The sequence below is a fragment of the Oncorhynchus mykiss genome, chromosome 17, assembly GCF_057628025.1.
Source record: "Oncorhynchus mykiss isolate SJ-2025 chromosome 17, ASM5762802v1, whole genome shotgun sequence".
NCBI lineage: Eukaryota > Metazoa > Chordata > Actinopteri > Salmoniformes > Salmonidae > Oncorhynchus > Oncorhynchus mykiss.
In genome coordinates this window covers 8,795,660-8,820,041 of record NC_143038.1, presented here as the reverse complement: position 1 = coordinate 8,820,041, position 24,382 = coordinate 8,795,660, and the positions used below count along the sequence as shown (strand labels likewise).

At 43.7% G+C, this 24,382-nt stretch overlaps 1 protein-coding gene across 2 annotated transcripts in view; it reads left to right on the top strand.

Moving 5' to 3' along the window:
* rab11fip4b (RAB11 family interacting protein 4 (class II) b) overlaps positions 1-23,413 on the top strand; it is a 35,277-nt gene extending 11,864 nt beyond the window's left edge. The window contains exons 2-14 of one of the 2 annotated variants that reach the window (XM_021567929.3): positions 7,173-7,414; positions 7,694-7,879; positions 9,196-9,330; positions 11,102-11,137; positions 13,598-13,697; positions 14,046-14,149; positions 14,376-14,516; positions 14,963-15,044; positions 16,232-16,369; positions 16,673-16,831; positions 18,011-18,097; positions 18,641-18,784; positions 19,035-23,413. In XM_021567929.3, coding sequence (XP_021423604.3) covers positions 7,173-7,414; positions 7,694-7,879; positions 9,196-9,330; positions 11,102-11,137; positions 13,598-13,697; positions 14,046-14,149; positions 14,376-14,516; positions 14,963-15,044; positions 16,232-16,369; positions 16,673-16,831; positions 18,011-18,097; positions 18,641-18,784; positions 19,035-19,154 — 1,674 coding nt within the window. In that variant the 3' untranslated portion in view covers positions 19,155-23,413. The remainder of the gene's footprint in view (positions 1-7,172; positions 7,415-7,693; positions 7,880-9,195; positions 9,331-11,101; positions 11,138-13,597; positions 13,698-14,045; positions 14,150-14,375; positions 14,517-14,962; positions 15,045-16,231; positions 16,370-16,672; positions 16,832-18,010; positions 18,098-18,640; positions 18,785-19,034) is intronic. The other variant, XM_021567931.3, reaches the window with a different exon arrangement.
* The last annotated feature ends 969 nt before the right edge of the window (positions 23,414-24,382 follow it).

The window sequence follows — 24,382 nt, the reverse complement described above, 5'->3', positions numbered from 1 at the left end:
AACATGAACACACCTGAGTTCACATATGTGACCGACCACCTTCAGGTCTTATGGTGCAAAATTACATTTAGTTTTTTACATTGGATAACAGCAGAGACACAGAGCTACAAAATGGTATATCATAGACTGTGTTTGAGGAACAATGGGACTTGTTTCTCACTTTTGAGAAAATGTCAGTTGAATGTTTTGGTACCTATTGGAGAGCTCTTCTTTGTCTATACCAATTCAGCATCATTCACACCCTTTAGCCCCAATTCACACTCACACCCTTTAGCCCCACCCATCTCTTTAAGGGTTGATCCGAGCGTCAAGCACCCAAGCTAACTGTCTAACATTGGCTAGCTTGCCAGCTACTTCCAGACACAAGTAGAACAGCTCACTGACCATTTTACTCTCCCTAGCAGAGCTGGTTAGGCTGTTTTTATGTTATCCAGAGCGTTGGTGACAGCAACTGTGCTGCTGGCATCAATTTACGCTTTTCTGCCAACGTTTACTCAAAATCAAATCAAATCAAATTTATTTATATAGCCCTTCGTACATCAGCTGATATCTCAAAGTGCTGTACAGAAACCCAGCCTAAAACTCCAAACAGCAAGCAATGCAGGTGTAGAAGCACAGTGGCTAGGAAAAACTCCCTAGAAAGGCCAAAACCAAGGAAGAAACCTAGAGAGGAACCAGGCTATGTGGGGTGGCCAGTCCTCTTCTGGCTGTGCCGGGTAGAGATTATAACAGAACATGGCCAAGATGTTGAAATGTTCATAAATGACCAGCATGGTCAAATAATAATAATCACAGGCAGAACAGTTGAAACTGGAGCAGCAGCACGGCCAGGTGGACTGGGGAGAGCAAGGAGTCATCATGCCAGGTAGTCCTGAGGCATGGTCCTAGGGCTCAGGTCCTCCGAGAGAGAGAAAGAAAGAGAGAATTAGAGAGAGCATACTTAAATTCACACAGGACACCGGAAAGGACAGGAGAAGTACTCCAGATATAACAAACTGACCCTAGCCCATACACATAAACTACTGCAGCATAAATACTGGAGGTTGAGACAGGAGGGGTCAGGAGACACTGTGGCCCCATCCGATGATACCCCCGGACAGGGCCAAACAGGAAGGATATAACCCCACCCACTTTGTCAAAGCATAGCCCCCACACCACTAGAGGGATATCTTCAACCACCAACTTACCATCCTGAGACAAGGCCAAGTATAGCCCACAAAGATCTCCGCCACGGCACAACCCAAGGGGGGGGGGGGGGCGCCAACCCAGACAGGAAGATCACATCAGTGACTCAACCCACTCAAGTGACGCACCCCTCCTAGGGACGGCATGAAAGAGCACCAGTAAGCCAGTGACTCAGCCCCTGTAATAGGGTTAGAGGCAGAGAATCCCAGTGGAAAGAGGGGAACCGGCCAGGCAGAGACAGCAAGGGCGGTTCGTTGCTCCAGAGACTTTCCGTTCGTTTACTGACACGGCAATATTCAACAGGTGTTGAGCTTTCGTAAATTCGTCAGTTATTCTGCGTTCTGGCACACTTAGACGAGAGTGCTCTGAAATGAGTAGGTAGCCAGCGCGAATTTTGCAGCTACATCTATCAACAGTTGTCACAGTGACATTCTATTTAAATGGTTACTTGCATAGTGGAGTATTTTGTTAGACATGTAGCTAGCTAGCTAGGTAACAATGAACCATAATCCCCACTCATGACGTTACTACCCTGCATTAATCTGCAGGTAGCTAACCAACCAGGTTCAATGTTAGCTAGCTAACATTAGGCTATAACTAGCAAAGCAAATGGCTCTGAGATATGAATACTAAGATCATATGCGTAACGTTAGCTAGCGAGGCAGCCAGCTAACATTAGCTAGCTAGTTAACAGTACAATTAAAACGACATTCTGTCAAAATTAGAAACATGTCATATCTGAAAATGTAGCTAGTTAGACTATCTTACCCGTATACATCATAGATGGACACCTCTCCCTGTCATGGATGCCCTGAGTTTGAAGATGTAATCCGGAGACAGGTGTTTACTCCATCTCCTTAGCTATCATACTCTAATTCCACTGATTTCAAAACTCGATCCTCCAGAAAGTGGAGAGCAACACTTATGCAGTTCTACTAAGTGTATATATTATATATACTATATTATATATATTTTTCAAAGCTGCATTAGACAGGATTACCTACACGTACTGACCAGCTCAAATAGACAGACATGCTACATGGTGAAAGTTTAAATTCACACACACACACACACACACACACACACACACACACACACACACACACACACACACACACACACACACACACACACACACACTAACAGTCTGATGGCAAACCAACAACTCTTTGGCAATAGAAAAGCCTTCTTCCACTCCATCACCTCATCCCCTCTACCTCTCCTCACAGCCCCTTCCAGCCCCTGATGTCACCTGGGATGTGTGAAAGCGGAAGAGGAGGAGAGAGAGGGAGAGGAATGGGTGTTGGCCTGGATATCAGGAAATCAGGCCAGAGCCCCTGGGTCTTGGTCTCTCAGGTTTTTGGGGGCTTCCCATCTCTCACTTGATCTTGAATGGGAAACCAGAGAGAGTGAGAGGGAGAGTTATAGAGAGACAGAGAACTCCAGTAAGTGATCTAGAGCTATCAATATTAGAGAAGAGCAAGAATGGGCATATCCTGGGAGGTGGTGATCAACTGTACCCTCTCTGATGTTCTTAAAGCTTGTACTAACATGGCATCATTAAAGAAGAGTGCAACACCCTTTGGCATTCAGGTAACACCCACTGGCTGCTGTGAGGTCATTTGGTAACCTCCACAGACATCTGTATATATGGCTCTGACAGCATCCTGGTACACTTTTGGGAACACAGTGATGTGTTAGCCCGTGGTAGCCTAGTTATTCAGCTGTTATGGCCTGCAGGCTTTTTAGGAGTAGTTTGTTGTGCAAGGATCCGGTAGAGAAGCCGGTCTCCATACACACACACACACACACTCCACCCCCTCGGCCCCTCCTGTTGATCACCCTGTTCCCACCTTTGTCAGAACAGCTCAGGAGTGACTGGAGGAGTGCCAGCTGAACCCCATCCAAAACAAACCACTACCCCATCCTTCTTTTCCCTGTCTCTTCTGACCTAAACTACCAACTGCTTACTGGCATAAAGGCATTCACCCACCCTGACCAAACTGTCCCAGTCTCTATTGTACTGGACTACCAGGGCTGGGGTGACGCGGTTTGGCTGTCTGGCTGTCTGTGTGTGTGTGTGTGTGTGTGTGTGTGTGTGTGTGTGTGTGCGCAGAAGGGAGTGTGTGTTCATTTTGTTTGTTTGTATGTCTGCCCTCAACTGAGCTTTAATTCAGACGGATTGGATGCTCATCTGTATGTAATAGCCCTATCTGAGTCTCATGTCTTGAGGGAGAAGACCTTTGGAAGTTGCTCAACTTCTGTCTACTGAACTATACTTTAACCATTCTTAGCCATGCCCACCATACAGCACCAAACACAGCAGGCAAGATCCCCGTACACACTGGCTATGCAAAGCGGCTTCCTCACGCCCAAATAGTTCTTCAGCAACAGGTGTCAAGTCGGGTTAATCAACACCATTCACCTAAAATCGTAACAACTCTTCCTACTGTGTGTTTTTCTTTGTGTGTTTCCTGTAAGGATTTTACACTCTTCACTACTGCTACTTTTTTCTTGCAGTGTAATATTTCCATCCCGAGAGGTGCGATGGGGCCTAGGTTATTGCCTCTACCCCATGCTGGGTGGCATTCCCTGGGGCATGGAGATGTGAAGACCCCCTCCTGGTCCTCTATGGAATACTAAACAGGCTCTTTCTCCTTGTATTGTCCCTGGCCCTCCCTGCCTCTGGGTCCCTGCTGCTGTCGCTTAATCCTACAGACAGTGTGTGTGTGTGTGTTGTGTGTTTGCCTACAGGTTGTGTGTATGGGTGTGTTTGTGTGTGCGATCAAGGGTTGGGTGTGTATTCTGGGAGGCAGACAGGCTCCAACAGCGCTTTAGTGAATTTAGGAATAGTGCTTTTGGCCTCCAGCCCTGAGTTTTCATCCGTTAACAGTTCAACCAGTATTGAGAGAGAGAGAGAGAGAGAGGTGAGGTGAGAGCCCTTGAGTGATAATGCCTTTATTATCCTCTAAAGCTGTCTAATGCTCTGTGTGGGATGTACCTGTATGTAATTGGGCTGGCCTCTGTACCTCCCTCTTTCTCATCTCTCTCTCTCCCTCCCTCCTACTTCTCCGGTATGTAGAGATAAAGTAGGGTTCCTCTATTAGCATTAGACTGGATTAGAGCTGTTGGAGCGACACTGAATGAATGACAAGTGTCTTATGACCTTTAACCTTTAACCCCCCCCCCCCCACACACACACACGCCTCAATACCCTCTGTGACCTCTTGGGTCTTCTGACAGTGACGGATTCCACTAGCCTAATTGAAATTCCTTTAGTGTTTCACTTACGACTTTGAGCACTTGTTCTAGCACTTGCATTTTAGGTTTGTGCTCACTGTTCACTGTTCAACCAACATGTTTTGACCTTTACTGAAAGCCTAAGAATGTATCTGTCAGTGTTTAATGCTATCAATGTTTTGACTGGTGATGTTAATAAGGCTGACAGTACTATTTGCGTTGTCCTGTAGTCTGCACAAAGATGTCTGTGCGCTTTCCAGGTTATTACTGTGTACGTGCGTGTGTGTGTATTTATGTGTTTGTGTGTGTGTGTTCTGGGAGGCAGACAGGCTCCAACAGAGTTCTAGTGATGTTAGGAAGAGTACTTTTGGCATCCAGCCCTGAGTTTTTTAAATATTTTTAATTCAACCTTTATTTAACTAGGCAAGTTACAATGACGGCCTACCCCGGGCAAATCTGGAAGATGCTGGGCCAATCAGCCTACTGATCAACAACATTTGCATAGAAGCATCACTCCAGCATGTCACGCCTGTGTGGAAGGACATCATGTAGGCACTGCTGTTAGTTTGAGAATATAAAAGGCAAATGGGTCCACTTTAACGTCATGATTTGTGATCATGGATGCTTATCAAACTAGTATATTTTGTCATTTTCTGTGATCTGGATTTTTTTCTTATATTTCTCAGTAAGCATCTCTAATCTGCCTGGACGAAATTCAAAACAACTCAGTTGGCTAGTTCAGCTATCTGTCAACAATTGGGCTGTTTGTAACTTTATCCTACAGCTACGATTGGATAGAGCGAGGAACTCCGCTCCCTTTCACATGTCCTAACATCTATCTCCATCGCTCATATCACTTGGTGATGTTTACTGCTACTATGAGAACTAGCTCAATGGCAATGACATTTGCTGCCAAGCCATAAATGTGCATAATATCTAACAAGGATAGCAAGGGTAGGAAAAAAGATGAAACGACCAAGCACGTTCTGTCTGAATGACTCAAATCTGCCAATAGTTTGAGACGTGAGAACGCACAAAGACGTGATGATCTTGTTGCGTCCGTCGTCGGAAAGAGACCAAAGCGCAGCGTGGAAAGTCTTAATTTATAATTTATTTTAGAATGGACACAAAAAAAATATAAACGAAAATAAAGTTCTGCAGGGTTATACAGCTACTGTGCAAAAACAAGATCCCACAACATAGGGTGGAAAACAGGCTGCCTAAGTATGATTCCCAATCAGAGACAACGATAGACAGCCTCTGATTGGGAACCATACCCGGCCAACAAAGAAATAGAAAACTAGAATGCCCACCCAAATCACACCCTGACCTAACCAAATAGGGGAAATAAAAAGGCTCTCTAAGGTCAGGGCGTGACAGATCTATAGCTTTCTTGGTCCATACACATTAAATATGCAGAAATATTCTTAGGTAGCTAAACCTATTGCCAACCTTTATTTAGGCATTTTATAACACTTCTTTCTTTCCCTATTACGACAATCATTTAACCCGACTATCAACTGTCAATTTACGGATTCAATTGCGGCAGGGTCAGATCAGCACACCTGTAAATAGATAACTTTACTCCGCAAGTTAGATATTGTCTCGTTGCTGAAAAGGGTGCATGTTCAAAATGATAACCAGCTAACGTTAGCTTGCTACGTTGGCTATTAGCTCCTATCTGATATCTTAGCACCTTGTTTGTCTAGCCAGCTAGTTAGCATAGTAGCTAATATAGCTAGCTAGATAACACCACAGATGAAATGGTTAGTTATCGTAATATTTGCTAAAAGGTCACATAGCTATCTCCTTAACTTATTGCATGCATGTCGGGGCACGTCGACACAAGCCTTATTATTAGTGAATTAACTAAACTAATATTTGCAACAGGAGTTGGATTTTGGTCACTGTGTCAATTTATCCATTTCTCAATACTGCACCTTTCTGTTGAAGAATGAGCTAGTTCGCTGCGGCTGACTTTCCCAGCTAGACATTCCTCTGCATTGTGCAGTGCTCGTGGCTCAGGCAGTGAGTGGTGGCTAGCATAGCAGCAGCTTTGCTACGTAGAAGGGACTATTGGCTAAGCCGATAGAGAAGGGCCGATAGTCGATAGACTAGAAAAGGTCAATATTGGTCCGATATATCGGCTCGGCTGATTATCTGTCACCGGTCGTTCTTTACTCTATTACCATTAGACTGGATTAGAGCTGTTAAAGTGAAACTGAATGACCAGTATCATGACCTTTGACCCCAACTCAATACCCTCCATGACCTGCTGTGACCCCCAGAGTGAAGGAATCCACAAGCCTGATTTAAATCCCTTTAGTGTTTTACTTAGCACCTTGTATGAGTTAAGACCTCATTTTGAGCACTAGTTCTAGCACTTGGATTTCAGGTTTGAGCTCACTGTTCACAACCAACATGTAACCTTTGCTGAAACCCTAAAAACATGTCTAACAGTGTTAGACGCTATCAATATTTTGACTGAAGGTCTGAGAGTACTATTTGCATAGTCCTGTAGTTCTGTCGACTGCACAAAAACGCGCGTGTGTGTGTGTGTGCACGCATGCCTGTGTGTGTGTGTACCTCCCCTGCTTACCTCACTCCCTCTCTGTATGTAAATGTTAAAATCTTTTGTCTGTAATGTGTTTTTCGTTATGTTTCAGACCCCAGTAAGACTAGCTGTCTCCATTGGCGTCAGCTAACGGGGATCCTAATAAATCACATCTCTCTCTCTCGCTCTACAGCGTGTTGACAAAGCCCTTGCACATCCGGTCCTCATGTGCACGCGGGTGTCCCTTAACCCAGAGCCTGGGTGCCATCTATTCCCAGAGGGAGAGGAGAAAGGAGAGGTGGAGGGCAGAGAGAGGGCAGAGTTAGACATGGACAGTGCTGTGGAGAGCAACCCAGGATCAGATGTCTCTGAAGGGGGGAGGAGTGGAGGAGACAAGGAGTATGGACTGGGAGGACTTTTCTTTCCTGGAGACAAGTTAGTTGTTAGTCTTTGTGTGGTGTTGAACATATGGTGTCTTTATAAGTGAACTCTCTTTATAAAAGAACTGTAGAGATTAGACTTGTTCATGTACATGTAACTCATCTACCTCATGTGAAATATATCATTTGCAATCCTATAAAAAAATCTGCACTGTCAGAATCTGAATAGTCACCCTTATAATTGAAAAATGAATGTACAATTTGTCTATTTTCACTACGACACTTTAAACGTATTGAACGTTACTTCCTGAAAGTCTACTTCCTGTTTTTGCAGGTGCAGTCAGCTAAACCCATCGGTGACCTCTGACCTGTCGACGCGTTCCTCTGCCTCTCTGAACGAGGAGCAGTTTGAGGACTACGGAGAGGGAGAGGACGTGGACTACACTCCCAGCAGCCCCTGCCCCGAGGACGAGACGCGCACCAACGGCTACTCTGACCTGGGCTCCTCTGTACCCTCCAGGTAAGAGGAGACCCTGACACACTAATACACAGACACACTATTACATAGAGTATCATTACAACATCCACATAAAATTGGGGAACACCATATGCAATGAGAAATACAAACGTATACACGATCAAAACTGTGTGTAATGATATAAGACAGAAACACAAACACGAAGATGATTCATTACCTGTCAAACATCATGTGACCCAGAAAGGCCAACTGATCAACTAGAGAAATCTGCATAACACTGTGCAACAAAAAGATGACAAGTGCATGCACAGCATCACCCAACCCAGAATACAAACACACAGAGCTAAGAGTTTGAACGATTTCAGATCCAAGTGATGATTACTTACTGAACCCCACTGAGCATAATGTTATATTTTCCCTGTCCTGTAAGTCTGTGACCCTCTTAATCCCCTAGTGTGTGTGTGTGTGTGTGTGTGTGTGTGTGTGTGTGTGTGTATGCCCACTTCAGGCTGCTTCTCTATTCTCTCAGAGCCTCACTTACCAAACTCATTAGTTTTTACTCTTGACTGGAACTGAGTGTGATGGTGTCCCAATGTACCCTATTACCTACATATTGCGCTACTTTTGAACAGAGACCTATTGGCCCTGGTCAAAAGTAGTGCACTATAAAGGGAATAGGGTGAAATTAGAGACGTAGCCTATATGGCCCCCAGGGCCTCTCTTGATTAAAATTCATCTATAGAGCTGTTTTGAAGGAGGATTTACTCCCAACACTATTCAGCTTCCTTGGTCCTGCTCCGAATATCAAGTACCTAAACTCATTACTATGGACTTATTTTTGTCCTACTTCTGAGTTTAGAATAGAGCTTTATGATATTTGTAGATGGTTGTGTACGTTTCCATGGGAAATAGTGTGTTATGTGAACTACATGTTAACATGTAGTAAACCCAGACAGCTGTGTGTGTGTGTTTGTGTGTGGTTGTTTGTACGTGCAAGTAATGTGTTTGTGTGTCCACTGTATTTGTATATTTGTATTTATGATGATCCCAGTAGTTCCTGCCATGGCAGCAGCTACTCTTCCTGGGGTCCAGTAAAATTAAGGCAGTTGTATACAATTAACATTTACATTACATTTCACAACAGATTTCATAACATATTAAGCGTATTCCCTCAGGCCACTACTTTACTACCACATATTTACAACACAAAATCCATGTGTATGTTTGTGTATGTTGCATTTGTTATCATATGTGTTTGTGTATGTGTGTGCCTGTATCTGTTTATGAAATCTGATTTTACTGTGTGTGTGTGTGTATATTCTGTCTCTAACGCGTTGTCTTCACCTGTGTGTGTGTAGTGCTGGCCAGAGCCCCAGGAAGACACGCCACCTGTACAACAATGAGATGATGGACGTGTACTGTTCCCAGTGCTGTAAGAAGGTCAACCTACTCAACGACCTGGAGGCCAGGCTGAAGAACCTCAAAGCCAACAGGTAACACAGGACAGGACACCCACCGACACCATTACACGTACGAGCCCAGAGCCCAGCTGAGTAGGTTGAACGGGCGCAGGATTTTGGTCATGTCAGATCACGTGAACAGTTAAACTCCTGGCTCTGAGAATGAGATGTGTTCTTACAGAAAATGAACCTGGTCATTATTTCAGGGAAGTGACACACTTCTATTGTCCACTATGTTTACCCTGACTGACTATTGTACTGTAGGTAAGATAGGTTAGATAATACTGTCATAGTGACCTGCTGTTTATTTTGATGATGTCACCAAAAGCTTAAATGTCTTGTCCCCGCCCACACACACACACACAACTTGTTACATAAATCCCCAAATGTCAGAATGGGTCACCACCATTCATCGACCCACATCATCAGCGTGTGTACAGTGAGAGTTGTAGGCGGTCAATTTTCAGACACGTTATCCTGTGTGATCTTTATGGATTGAATCACTTCCTCTGTAAACTAACGCACCCACACCTTCTTTGATGAACACACACTGACTGAAACACTCACAGCTCACATAGAACTTACTTATATAGACTTGCACTCTCTTGTACACAGACACACACACTCACACCCACCAAGACACGCACACACCTGCACCCCTACTATATGTAAGCTATAGCAGTAGTGGCCCTAGGCTGGAGAACTCGGTAATGAATGCAATGAAGTGGTGAGGACTCTGGAATCGTTTTGTCTTCCCTTCAACTACAGCTCTGTCTCTGCTGACTCTGCAGTTCTTCTGCCTGAAAAGGTTACTCTCTACTGAGATGAATACCTGGGCTAACAGTACTTAGTCAGACCCCTACCTTTCGCAGGAGAGCAAGTAAAGAAAGGGGGAGTAGTAAAGGGAGGAGAGGGAGAGAGGATGGGGATGGGAGAGGGGGAATGGGAGTGGGAGAGAGAAAGTGAGAAGGAAGAGAGAGAGGGAGAGGAGGGAGGTGAGAGAATGTGGGATGATAAATAGGTGAATGGGCATGCAGAGGAGGAAAAAGCGACAAAGAGAGAGATTGTAGGAGAAGGATAAGTTAAAGCAAAGATGGATGATGCAGAGTCGCTGAGAGTGAAGTGTTGCTGGCAGAGAGATGGAAGACTTGACAAGATCAATCCTTGAAGGAGGGACAGGAGGAGACAGAAGATGCCCCGTCAGCATGCAGTCAGTCTGGGGAGATGCTTGAAATGGCATAAATGTGTGTGCGCACGAGGATTTGTGTGTGCATAAGGTGTACTCTCACACCTGTGTGTGTGTGTGTGTGTGTGAGAGAGAGATTTCTCTCTTTGATTTAATGGTGAAGCAGACACAAAGCTTTGAGACAGAACTATTGCTGAGCCCACAAAACTACTGTTCCCAGCAGCACCCTCAGGGAACGTTATTTCATTAACATTGACATGCCCTTCATGCCATACTCTCTGGTTGTGTTTTAAATTGCACCCTTTTCCCTGTAGGGCTCTACTACTGACCAGGGCTTATAGGGCTCTGGTCAAAAGTAGTGCACTATATCCTATAGGGAACATGGTGCTATTTGAAACACACACTCTCCTTCTCCTCTTGTGCAAAATACTGATTAACAATACTACTACCTAATACCTACTACCTAATTAACCTACTACCCAATACCAATCAAACAGCAATTAGCTTTACTATCTATAATTCACTGTTATAACTAATAAACTAAAGTCTCTAGACATATCCATGACTTCTGACAAGGATAAAGACTAACTGGGATGTTCTCTGACTCTTTTTCTCCAGCCCCAATAGGAAAATCTCCAGCACAGCCTTTGGCAGGTCGGTCATGTCTCCATATGTGTGTGTGTGTTTACTGTGTTTGTTTTTGCATGTTGGCCATTTCCTTATTGTTCCAGTCCGTTAGTCATGTGATCATCATGTCAGCCAGTGTATTTGACTGCTGTCTAGGTAATTCTTCCTAAGTAATATGGTAATGGTTTAGGTATACTGAACCTCTCTACCTCTTCTGTGTTCACTTTACTACTACATTTACTACCGTGTACAGATCTTAATTTGACCAGTTTCTCACAGCAGGAAAATAAACCTGCAGCAACGGGAAATATGGGCAAATGAAGGAAATTGATCAACAGGGTGATCAAATGAAGATGCTTGTTTGTACACATTGAAGCAAGGGCACTGTGTTCAACATACAAGTGTACCTGTATACAATGCAGTGGAGGCATTATTATAGGTTGTTTTACAATACACATACAAACGACAACATCACACAAACATCAACTACATCACACCTGCCCAGACCCACATGCTGACTGACACCCCCATCTCAAGCGCCCGCATCACTCTCCGCCACATGGCCTCAAACGGCACCGTCTTGTTTCTTTCTCTCTGTCGCCCACACACTTCCAACATTTAGATAACAAAGCATTTGACCTTTCCACTGTGTTAACAACGGAGGTTTGGTTGATTTCCAGTCGAGAAAAGTATCGTCCCAACCCATTGGGTATCTCACTACACCCCCATTTGCCATGTCTTGAAATATGCAGACAGACGGATTAAAAGCACATTTACATTGTAATATTTCTGACAGACAACTTTTAACTCCGCCCATACCTTTCCAGAAGGCATGGATTATTGATTCAGAGTTAGTTTTACACTTAAGACATACATGAATCTGATGTTGTGCTGTAGAATTTTTGAATTTTGTCTCCTCTAATACAATTCTATACATTAGTTCATACTGGATTAAGCGTACATTTTAGTTAATTGTAATTTTGTTAGTTAGGTTCCAACATTCCCTCCATATTGTGCCAATATCAGCTCTTGGTTCCAATAGTTAATTTTTTTCTAAGAAATTGTCAGTTAAATAGGCTCTTTTTTGTATAGCTTACCTATCATATAAATATCCTTTCATTGTGGTCAATGTACAGTGTCTAGGGTTTTGTCCTACTTCCCTCTAGAATGTGAATTAAACTGACAAAGAGATATTGGCCTGCCAGCACTGATCTATGTGCATAGTGTTCTCCCCAACCTCTCCTCTCTCTACTCTCTCCTCTCTCTACTCTCTCCCTCTCTTCTACTCTCTCCTATCTCTACTCTCTCCCTCTCTTCTACTCTCTCCCTCTCTTCTACTCTCTCCCTCTCTTCTACTTTCTCCCTCTCTTCTACTCTCCCCCTCTCTTCTACTCTCTCCCTCTCTTCTACTCTCTCCCTCTCTTCTACTCTCTCCCTCTCTTCTACTCTCTCCCTCTCTTCTACTCTCCCTGTCTTCTACTCTCCCCCTCTCTTCTACTCTCTCCCTCTCTTCTACTCTTTCCCTCTCTACTCTCTCCCTCACTTCTACTCTCTCCCTCTCTTCTACTCTCTCCTCTCTCTACTCTCGCCCTCTCTTCTACTCTCGCCCTCTCTCTACTCTCTCCCTCTCTTCTACTCTCGCCCTCTCTTCTACTCTCTCCTCTCCACTCTCTCATCTCTTCTACTCTTCTACTCTCCCTCTTTTCTACTCTCTCCCTCTCTCTACTCTCGCCCTCTCTTCTACTCTCGCCCTCTCTTCTACTCTCGCCCTCTCTTCTACTCTCTCCCTGTCTCTACTCTCGCCCTCTCTTCTACTCTCGCCCTCTCTCCCTCTCTTCTACTCTCTCCCTCTCTACTCTCTCCCTCTCTTCTTCTCTACCACTCCTCTCCCTTTCCTTTCCTCTTTACCTCTCTTCCTCTCATCTCCTCTCTCCCTTCCCTTCCCTACTCTCTACCTCTCCTCATCTCCTCCCTTACTCTTTCTCTCCCTTTCTCCTCCTCCTCTTATTGATGAATAGTCTCTGTAATGGAGGCTGGTGTGAAGCCATTCCATTAGTTAGAGTGGGGCTAGATGTTTTGGTGGCAGTTTGAATGCCACTGTGTGTGTGAGTGTGCGTGTGTGCGTACATATGGGCATGCATGCCTGTGTGTCTTTGTAGTGTAATAGTGTGTGATGTGGGCATGTGTGTGTGATGTGTGCATGTGTGTGTGTGATGTGTGTGTGATCAGCTCCCCCACTAGCACAGCCCTTTTGCTTATAGTCCCTTTTACATCCTATCCTGCAGCATTCTCTCTGCAGGAGTGGGGACACACACACACACACAGTGGCATTATGGTTCAGGAGTAAAGCTCAGATTGATGCCCTAAAGGGTGAAGCTAAAAAAGGATAGCTCTAGGACTACCACAGTTGGGAGAGATTGGATTGTTTTTTTCTTCAAGTCTTGTATAACAGCCTCTTCCTCTCTCTTCCTCTCTCTCTGTCTGCAGGCAGCTCCTCCACACCAGTAATTTCAGCAGCAGCAACGGCAGCACGGAGGACCTGTTCCGAGACAGCATCGACTCCTGTGACATCGACATCACTGAGAAGGTACCGTAGAGATACGTTGTGTTCTGTTTAATTCTATGGAAGGGACTACCATTTATCGTATCTGTCTCTATCTGTGACCATTCCACTACCTGCACTCCATTATATTAAGGTGAAAATTGATGGGATACTGATTGTGAAATTGATTGCATTGGCTGCTACTGTCAAGAGGTGTTCTGCTGTGAATCGAGCTGAATGGCTCGAGCTTGTTGCTGATTGTGCTGGCTGAAGTAAGGACATTGGATGAATGAATGATATAACAACATCTCTTACCCTCTCTCTCTTTCACTCTCTCTCGCCCTCTCTCACCCCCCCCCCCTCTCTCTCTCTCCCTCTCTCTCCCACACACAGGTGAGTTACCTAGAGAAGAAGGTAGCAGAGTTGGAGAATGACACCCTGATGAACGGAGATCTCAAGTCCAAGCTGAAGCAGGAGAACACACAGCTGGTTCACAGGTAGGAGATTTACACACACACATGTATGCCCACCCACCCACGCACACACACACACGTAGATACGCACACACACACACACGTAGATACACACAAACACATACACACATACACATGTACGAATGCACACACACGTTCATTCTTAAATATATATATATATGTGTGTGTGAGCATTTGTGCTAATGTTTCTGTACGTGTGTGTGTGCATGCGTGTGTGTGTCACTCATAGGGTCCACGAGTTGGAGGAGCAGTTGAAGGACCAGGAGGCGCGGGCAGAGCAGAACACAGACGAGGAGCAGAGACGACACCGTGAGGCCTACAGCAAGATGGAGAGAGACAAGAACACTGAGCTAGAGCTGCTACACAACCGGTATCACACACACAAACACACTTACTTCAATTATTTATACATTGCATCATAGATACTCATATTTACATGTATGCGTGTACACAAAGGTGCTATCTATAACTTAAAAGGGTTCTTTGGCTGTCCCCATAGGAGAACCCTTTGGGTTCCATGTAGAATCATTTCCACAGAGGGTTCTACATTGAACCCAAAAGTGTTCTACCTGGAATCAAAAAGGGTTCTCCTATGGGGACATCCTAAGAACCCTTTCTTCTAAGAGTGTAGTCCATAGCGCTAGGTAGATACCATAGATTAGGCCTTGAGCTAGATACTGAATCCAGACCTTGAGGTCTGCTGTACTGCTAATGTCCATTTCTCTTTGTTAGTGGCCTTGTTTTGAATAACCCGGACATACAGTATAGTAAACATGGATGAATTATCATAATGTGTTTCCTCTTCTTCCCCTACAGAGTCCAACAGCTAGAGGAGGAGAACGGGGATATATCGGTGAACATGTGCAGACTGAAGTCTCAGACAGAGAAACTGGACGAGGTATGTGCGTGCTTGCGTACATATCATCCTCAGAGACACAGTAGGCTACGTTGAGTACAAACACACGCTCTCACTCATGCAACTTCAGTACTACTATCTCTACACAGACAGAGACCCCATCAACAGCACGTGACCAATTGCCACAGTCACACACACACACGCACACGTTTGGAGATGTGAAGGCTACAGCTGGGCTCATATCAACACCTCTATTTCTAGCCTGCCTTTGCGAAAACATGCAAGGGAGTTGGCATTACTGGTCTGCGTGATCTATTAATTGTGTGGTTGTGGGAACAGACAGTCACACTAACTAATTACTATACTATACACTTCAGGTTGCCTGACGACTCAAACTAAATTATTTCGCTCACCTCATACTTCAGTCTGAGACTGCCATCGCTGAAGTCATTTGTGGTGACGTCAAAATCATCAGCGATTTGATTGTATCAAAGCCAATGCCGAATTTTCAAACCTCAGCTTTACCGATGTGTATTCTGTCTCTAGCCCAACCCATTGGTTTCTGGAACCAATCACAGTGGCTAGAATGTTGTTCCGTTCTAAAAATCATCGGGGAGGGACTCAGATCCAGACTCATTGCGGAGTAATTTCACCTTTATTTAACCAATTTTTTTCATTATATTTTTTTTTCATAAAAATTATAGTTAATTTTAAGGTATGTGTCCTAATGCTTCTTCTTACAGGATTATTCACTGTGCATTATTAGACTGACTGTGTTCTTGCTTACCGCATACATCCTAACAACCCAATGCCTTATTCATACTGTGGGACCTTTATTGTGTGAACACCATGTGACTTTTATTTTGATGAGCTACTCTGGAGGTTGGGGGTAGAGCCGAGATTATTGGGTAATCGGGGTCAGTTTTGAGATTGAGTGACTCCACCCTCCCCAGCTTGTTGCATTATTTTGCCTCTCCCTAAGCTGTTGTACTTGGCTTATAGGGCCGCCCCAAACTGCACTGTGCTGGCTTGGGGCTCTTCTATTCACATTGGCCGTCCCAGCACGGCTCCAGCAACTATAGTGGATGCGTAACCAGTCCAGCCCAGAACAGATTGCCTTGGCTTTGGTCTGTAATGTGAATCAGGCATACGTTTGAAAAACGATCCGTGCTTCATTCTCTGTGCATCATCACATGTATTCGAATGTGTCTATACGTGTGTGTTGTCAGGAGAAGCAGCGTATGACAGACAAGCTGGAGGACACCAGTCTGAGGCTGAAGGATGAGCTGGACCTCTACAGGAAGATGATGGACAAGCTGAGGCAGAACAGACACGAGTTCCAGAAGGAGAGGGAGGCCATGCAGGAGGTGGGAGGAGGGATAGCACACACACAGGGACACACGTGTGCACACACACACAAACAAACACACACGCATGTACACACACTTATGCACACTTTTACATGTAGTGTGAAATGGAAGTTTATGATGCCTCTCCCACTCTTCTGAAATCTCTAGTAGCTGAATGTTTGTACAGAATACATTTTCAAATAAACCAGCCTGCCCATTGCATCAGACTGGTCTACATGGCTACCCCAGGTACTCTTCATACTAAACAGTCTTCACGACAGCTACCGCATATCATCCCTGGTTGTCTCCCTCCTCCTGCAGCTGATTGAGGACCTTCGTCGGGAGCTGGAGCACCTGCAGCTGTTCAAACTGGAGACAGAGAAGCCTGGCCACGGCCGCAGCTCCTCCTCTGGGCTGACGGAGTTCAACGCCAAGACCAGAGAGATGGAGCTGGAGCACGAGGTCAAGAGACTCAAACAGGTGGGCTTGAGAGCTAGTGGCTAATGCTAACTCTGTATGAATGCATTGTTACTTCCTCTTTTGGGGTATTTGCTAGGATTTAATTGGGCAAGAGACTCAAACAGGTGGGGCTCAAAAACAATCTTTTACACAAAGTGTTTTTTTTTTTTTTTGTTTTACACACGTTCCCCCTCAATTCCACCTCTAAGGATAGTGTATGTGTTTGTATATGCCACCACTATATGCTTTTGTGCGAGCTAACAGTGTTCCGTGTGATAGTCTAATGCTGGGAGTACACTCTCAACATAGAGAGTGGCATACACTGGTCATATCTACCTACAGTGCGTCTTATCTACTATAGGTTTGTCCTTTTCGACTTCTTAGATAGTGTGCCATTTCTAGGTGGTGAATACCAGTGATATCTGTCGGTCAAGGGCAGTGAAATGATATTGTTAATGTTCCCCATCCTTGTTACGAGCATCGGACCGAGTATAACCATGAGACAAGAGATCAAGATGAAAGTGTTTCAAAGATGTCCTCTCAGACAAGGCAGAGGCTCTAATGCTGAGACATGCAGTATTGCGGTATCTTCATGTGTAAAGATTTGATATTCTACTGTAGGCTTCTTTCTTGCCTTCGGTCAGTACACTCTGTCAAACTGACAGTAACGCTAGGAGAGTAGTGCCTCGCCTTGCCTGCAGCTTTCATCTGGATCTGTCTTGCTCTCTATCTCTCTCATTTTTTTTCTCTCTCTCACACTTGCCTGGTGGCCGTCTCTGCTCAGCTGTTACATTTGGCAAATGACAGGAGTGGAATGTTAGCTAAAAAGTCTGGTACCCAAACTACACAGACAAGTAAACCATTTTCTGCAGTCACAGGCTTTGATTCAAAGTTTAAACTACAAGGCTGGAAGAGAAACATCTCTAATTGGTGTCAGGCAGATATGCGATGCCCTTTTTCTCTTTTCTCAACACTTTTAGATCAAATGGTGCTTATCTAAAAACTCCTTATTTAAAACACTCATAGGTTACTTTTTCAAATCGGTTATTTTATTAATGGCACTGTTTCATATTTGAGAAAGGGATCAAAAGAGAATGCAGATCAGCTAGCTGATGTGATAGTATTCCAAACAGGGATGAATGAGTCTCTTCCCTCTCATGTCTCCCTGTGCTCCTCTTTGCTCCTCCTCTGTGTGTCCAGCGGTTTGTCTCGCAGGATTTTCCTCTGACCTCTGACCTCCGCCACCTCGTAGTATCCGCTGGGGCACGCCTCCGTCACGGTCAGACGGTAAACAAACCCACTGTTGTTTCTTGTGAGCTTTAACCTTTGACCCCTCCCATTAACCACAGCATAATCATCACCATACAGCGCCTATAGAGCTTCACCCCCTGTCGACACAGGGCGCAGTTTGTGCCATAACACCGTGATAAACATAATAACCCGTGTCCTGTCCTGTAGGTGTTACCGTAGATGTGGTGTGCTGTGTCGGCTGCTGTTGAAATCGAGAGATGGTTTGTCGTGGGTGTATTTGTGTGAGGCTTCAGTAGTCTAATCTAACAGGCCTTGCCTACTGACACAGTGTGGATGAAGTGGGGCGCTTGGAGAATTGAGATGAATCTCATCAAGCTGTGGACTCCCTCTAAACCCATCGCTTCAGTCTGTCAAATCAAGCTATGATACTCATCTCGCTCTCTCTCTCTCTCTCTCTCTCTTGCTCTCTCTCTCTCTCTCTCTCTCTCTCTCTCTCTCTCTCTCTTTTCTCTTTTCTCTTTCCCAAACTATCACCCTCCCTCTATGTCCCTCTCCTTCCCTCCCCCCTCCACCCAACAGGAGAACCTGAAACTGAGAGAACAGAACGACGACCTGAATGGTCAGATCCTCAGTCTGAGTCTGTATGAGGCTAAGAACCTGTTTGCCACACAGACCAAGGCCCAGTCGCTGGCTGCTGAGATAGACAACGCCTCACGTGACGACGTGAGTTTTTCATTCATAATGCTAATCATTTGATGATTTGATCATTTCGGAGTAACCCTGCAAGAGTAACCCTAATGAATAAGGTCATAGTACGCATGGAATTTAGACAGTAGGCATGTATGTGATGAGTAACCTTGCCTAAGACCTGAAGAGTTTCATTCTGCATGACATCAGGGTTAGCTGGTATAACCAGATAATGGCACCTCCATATCTAATGGTAACATCACATTGCTTTGATATTTCTCCACAGTTGATGGAGGCCCTCAAGGAGCAGGAGGAGATCAACTTCCGCCTGCGGCAGTACATGGACAAGATAATTTTGTCTATCCTGGACCACAACCCCTCCATATTGGAGATCAAGACCAACTAGAACCCCCCTACTAGAAACCCACTACTAGAACCCCCACCGGGAATGGGGAATTTGAAAGGGAAAGGAAGACTAGCCACGCTGGGGCCTGGGACAGCTAGACATCATTGCCCCCTGCTGCCCCAGGAGTGGAACTGTGAACTTGGGTGTATTCATTAGGCACAAAACAGAAGAAAACAGACTGAAACTGGGAGGTACTACCGGGACTTGTTCAATTAGAAACACTTGTTTTTGTGTTCTGTTGCAAAACGCTACGGTCTGGCCTAATGAATACGGCCCTGTTTTCTCTCAGCGACTGGAGCTATAGTGGATATTCTGTGTTGACGACTAAAGGGAGTTTTGGTACTTCACCGTCGTACTTCTGTTCTATTCTGTGACTCATCAACAGATGTTGATATCTCCCTCATACTCCTTCATGCACTTTCTTCTATGTTCTCTATTGTTTCCTCGCAGCCTCATCTTTAGTCTAAAACACAATCGAGATGAATTATTACTGGGGAAAATAATTATACTGGGCAGGTGCTTTGAATAGGTAGGGCATTACTGGTTGTTGAACACTGGATATATGTACTCTAGTGGTGTATGTAGAAACAATGTGAACAAAAACCTATTCACCTGCAACAGCGTGTGTTGTAGCCATTGGGGAATAAAGGAACAGAGAGAGGCTGGCAGATAGCCACACAGATATCTTTAGCTTCCAGACAACCCTATCCCCACTGTTTCCTTAAAGTGGATCTGTGTTTGATCGCTGAAGACCGGTATGTGGGTAGAGGCACGTTGATGAAGAAAGCAAAGCAGCACGTGTTTCTGTGAGTAAGAAGAGTGACAGAAAGAGATGAAAGGAGGGAGAGAAGGAGCGAGAAAGTGTTGTACAAGCATCTCCATGTCAAAAGGTGTTGGCATTGACTGAAGAAGATATCAGTCATGTGAAGTGATAATGAGAGGCAGCAGAACTTGGTGTGATGGAATGCTTTCAGGAGGATGGAATGGCTTAGTGAAGTCAAAGAAGGAACAGATGAAGTGTATCGGTCAGTACAGTACAGGGGAAGAGAAGAGAAGAATGCCTTCCTAGGGTACTCTGAGATGACAGTACAGTATGATCTGTGTAGAGTAATACCATGTGATAAATCCATATTGTAAGTTGTTAATTGGCTGGTTAAGAATTTCAATGCCAATTCCTCTTAATCATGGGTTCCCATTCATTATTTTCTACTCAGACATTCTGTAGTAAGTCTGTCTAAATAAGTTGGTTAGACCCGGGATATCTGCTATGAAGGATGTCCCATTGCATTAAGCTGCTATAGCTACCCACACAAAAAACTATAGTATACTATGGAATAAATACTATAGTATTCACTGTAGTGTTTTTGCAGACTTTTTTTCTGACTTACGGAGTCCGCAAAAACACTGCAGTGAATACTGTAGCATTTATTGTAGTATTTACTGTAGTATACTGTATTATACTGTAGTATTTACAGTTAACTAAAGTATAAATACTGTAATAATAGAAAACTGTAGTGTATACTATAGTAATAATGTATTGTTTTTGCGGTTTGTAGTATTTACTGTAGTGTTTTTGCAGACATTACTGTAGTATTTACTACAGTGTTTTTGTTTTATTATCTTTGACATAGAAATGGAGGCTTTCTCCTTCAGGAAAGCTACTGGAGAAATACCAAAAGAGCACATTTTCCATAACCTGTAGGTAGGACTGGGGTCTAAACAGATTGTTCAGTGCTTCTGCTCTTTTCTATAACCTGTAGAGAACACACTATATGGTCTATACTTGGCATGTAGGTTTCTCACTTAAGGGTGGCACAAATTGCGACATGGGGGAGGGGAATGGGCAGGTTATATGCAAGTAAGATACTGTAGTATTTACGACAGTGCTTTTTTATGGCTAACACTACAATATTTACTATAGCACCTACAGTATACTATAACATTACATAGTACTACTGTTCACATGAGCGAGGGATACTACAGTGTGTAGTATAGTATAGTACAGTTTACTCTAGAATTCTATAGTAAGTACTTTAGTATTCTATAGTATAATATAGTGTTTTTTTTATGTGGGTATTAGCCTATATGCTTTATATTTCTGTGTCGGACACTGCCACTCCACTCTCCCTATATCCCTACTGAACTAGAGACAAACCCTGCCAGCACACAGGGCTGTCAAGTCAACAGCATAACAATGTACAAGCACATGAATGTAACCCAATGGATGTGAATGTACAGAATGCTTAATGCATTCTGCATAGAGATAGATACAGTATTTATCTCTATGTTGTTCCACATCTCAATGTGTTTTATGAATTTCCTCTGGGTGTTAAGCCATGTCAGTGTGGCTCATTGAATCATCCCTATCATCTCTATATAAGATCCTGTAGTATACTGCGGTATATTCATCAGAAGTTCACTTACTGTAGACTAGAGTTTGGTACTAATAAGACTGGAATAGCAATCATACTGGAGTCTATACAGAGTATATGGGTAGTGTTTGCCCTTTGGCTAGTATACTGTAAATATCATGAATGTCTCACGTAGCTAACATTCTCTCTGTTAAAACCTAATGTTTTTTTTGTGTACAAAACTACATTTTGTTGAGACAGTTTTCAAATGTCATACAGTAGGCCTTTGCTGTACTACTGTATTTGAGAGGACGTTGATAGGCAAGGGGGATAATCTGCTGTAAATTAAATAGCTCTAAACGTACATTTTGCTTCCTTGCACAAAAATATGTCGTTTTTTCTTCTTTTTGCATGTTCTCACATTTTCTGGTATTCGTGCCTTTAAAACAGTATATAGCTATGTTGTTTAGACAACGTAATAATGAATATTTTTACTGTTGCTTTAAAATCTGTGTCTGAACGATGTTCATGACTTGTAAATGTTGTACAGGATTTGTATTGTGCCACTCACCACACTTTTACTATTTTATACAGTTCTATCAGGAAATGGCCAGGTAATCAACTCTAGTTAATAAAACTGTTACAGCACAGGTTTATTTTTATTTATTTATTTTTGTACTTTTTACCCCTTTTTCTCCCCAATTGGTAGTTACAGTCTTGTCTCATTGCTGTAACTCCCGAACGGACTCGGGAGAGGCGAAGATCGAGAGCCAGTCCTCCGAAACATGACCCTGCCAAGCCGCACTGCTTCTTGACACACTGCTTGCTTAACCCGGAAGCCATCCGCATCAATGTGTTGCAGGAAACACTGTACAACTGGCAACCGAAGTCAGTGTGTATGCCCCCGGCCCGCCACAGGAGTAGCTAGAGCACGATGTGACAAGGACAACACGGCTGGCCATAACCCAGACGAAGCTTGGCCAATTGTGTGCCACCTCATGGGTCACCCAGTCACGTCTGGCTGCGACACAGCCTGGGATGGAACCCGGGTCTGTAGTGATGCCTCAAGCACTGCGATGCAGTGCCTTAGACCGCTGCACCACTTGGGAGGCACAGCCCAAGGTTTTTTATTTAAAAACAGATGAGCATTGGGGGAATATTTAGGTTAACACAGAAACAGAAAAAACTATCTATGAATGCAGTGTCCATTGCTTTTCAGGTTGCTTTGGTTTCTGTGTCCTTTCAAAGTACGTTGATATGGTTTCCCCCTGTCTTCCTATACACTAAATAAACTGGTGAGCAATACTACTTTTCTCTATACCATACCAACCTGGCACTACAAGGTTTACTTCTACAACCTTGAAAGATTTACTTCACAGAAATTTTAATGATATTGAGATAAATTGAGATACGTCTTCAAATTGAGCTTTGACTTCGTCCTCATGTAGAAGCCCTCCTGTCGTTTGAGGAGTTGTTGATCATTGGCATCCCATTTCAGACAGTGCAACAGCCAATCACCTGTTGAGCACTGTCACAAAGTTTCACTTGCAACGTTTTTAAATAAACTGAAACGTTTCCCATTCGTTGGCTCCTAAATACTTCCTAACATAATGAAAGATGTAGTCTCCTGTTCTTCAAGATATTGAGAGGTTGGGTTTTAAAGCGCACAAGGGGTGGCATTGTGGCAATAAGAATGGCTTGAGCTTGTGATATCTTGTTATTTTCTGTTACCTAGTTTCTGTCGTCCTATTTCTCTACCACGTACCACTGTTACGCATACATTGAAGCACTGTACTTGCATGTGGCTGTAAGTAGGCTACTACTTATGATATGAGGTCTTATCTGCAATTGTGATGTACAAACAACTTTAAGCTGTAAATAAAGAGATTTGCCCTGGCATGATTACAACCTGATGAATGCTAATTTCTTAAATGAAAATGTCAACTTCTTACAGTATGATGAAAGGAATACTCTGTCCCGTTTTAGGAATAATAATGTTTGCCATTGATTCAGAAATGCAGTAAAACAGGTTTGCTACAATTGATCAAATGTGGGATTTCCTGTATTCCTGTAGACATAACTCTCTAGCTGCAGTGTGCCTGATGAGGAGCCTCTATCTATGCTGACCTAAATCTCACAGTCCTGAGAAATGACTTGTGGGACCCAGAGAATTCTCAAAGAGATGGAAATGATATGGTTCAGTGTACTTCAACACATACATTAAACCCCTGATTCACACTGTCAATTGATTTAATATTATGATGGTGGAGTGGGGAACTAAAACTTGTATTATTTGCATGATTCAATACATTGTCCTACAGAGAATACATAGGGTTGGATTGAAAACAAAAACCCGACACAGTACAAAATAATAAACCAAGCAGTAACCCACGTGGATGTCAAAACAGAGGAGACTCCGCGGTGCGCTTGACGTCATACACCGCATTCGAAGCCCACCGGAGGTACATGTACGATGAATTGGTTAATTAGCTAGCAATTTACCTTACCTTGATTGTATTTTTATAATTGCCCATACTGAAACCCACGTTTATGTAGTTAAATTGGGCTGTTGAGTTTACATGAAAGGGGAAAAATTCTATGATAATTGATGCTGGTATAAAGTGAGTTTTCTAGCCAGCAATCGACGTTAGCTAACTATCGAACAATCAATATATTAGCAACCGGAAGACTTAATTTAGCAACGTAATAAAAATGTTCATGCAGAATTTTGTTGTTAAATGTAGCTAGCCTATTGCTGTATTCCATGTTGTCAGTTTAATTATTTGTGAAGGAGGACTTGCCTCGACAAAATTTGTGGCAGCAAGGTGATATCGATAGTGCACGCTTTCTCTATCTAGAATGATGCTGTGAAGAAAC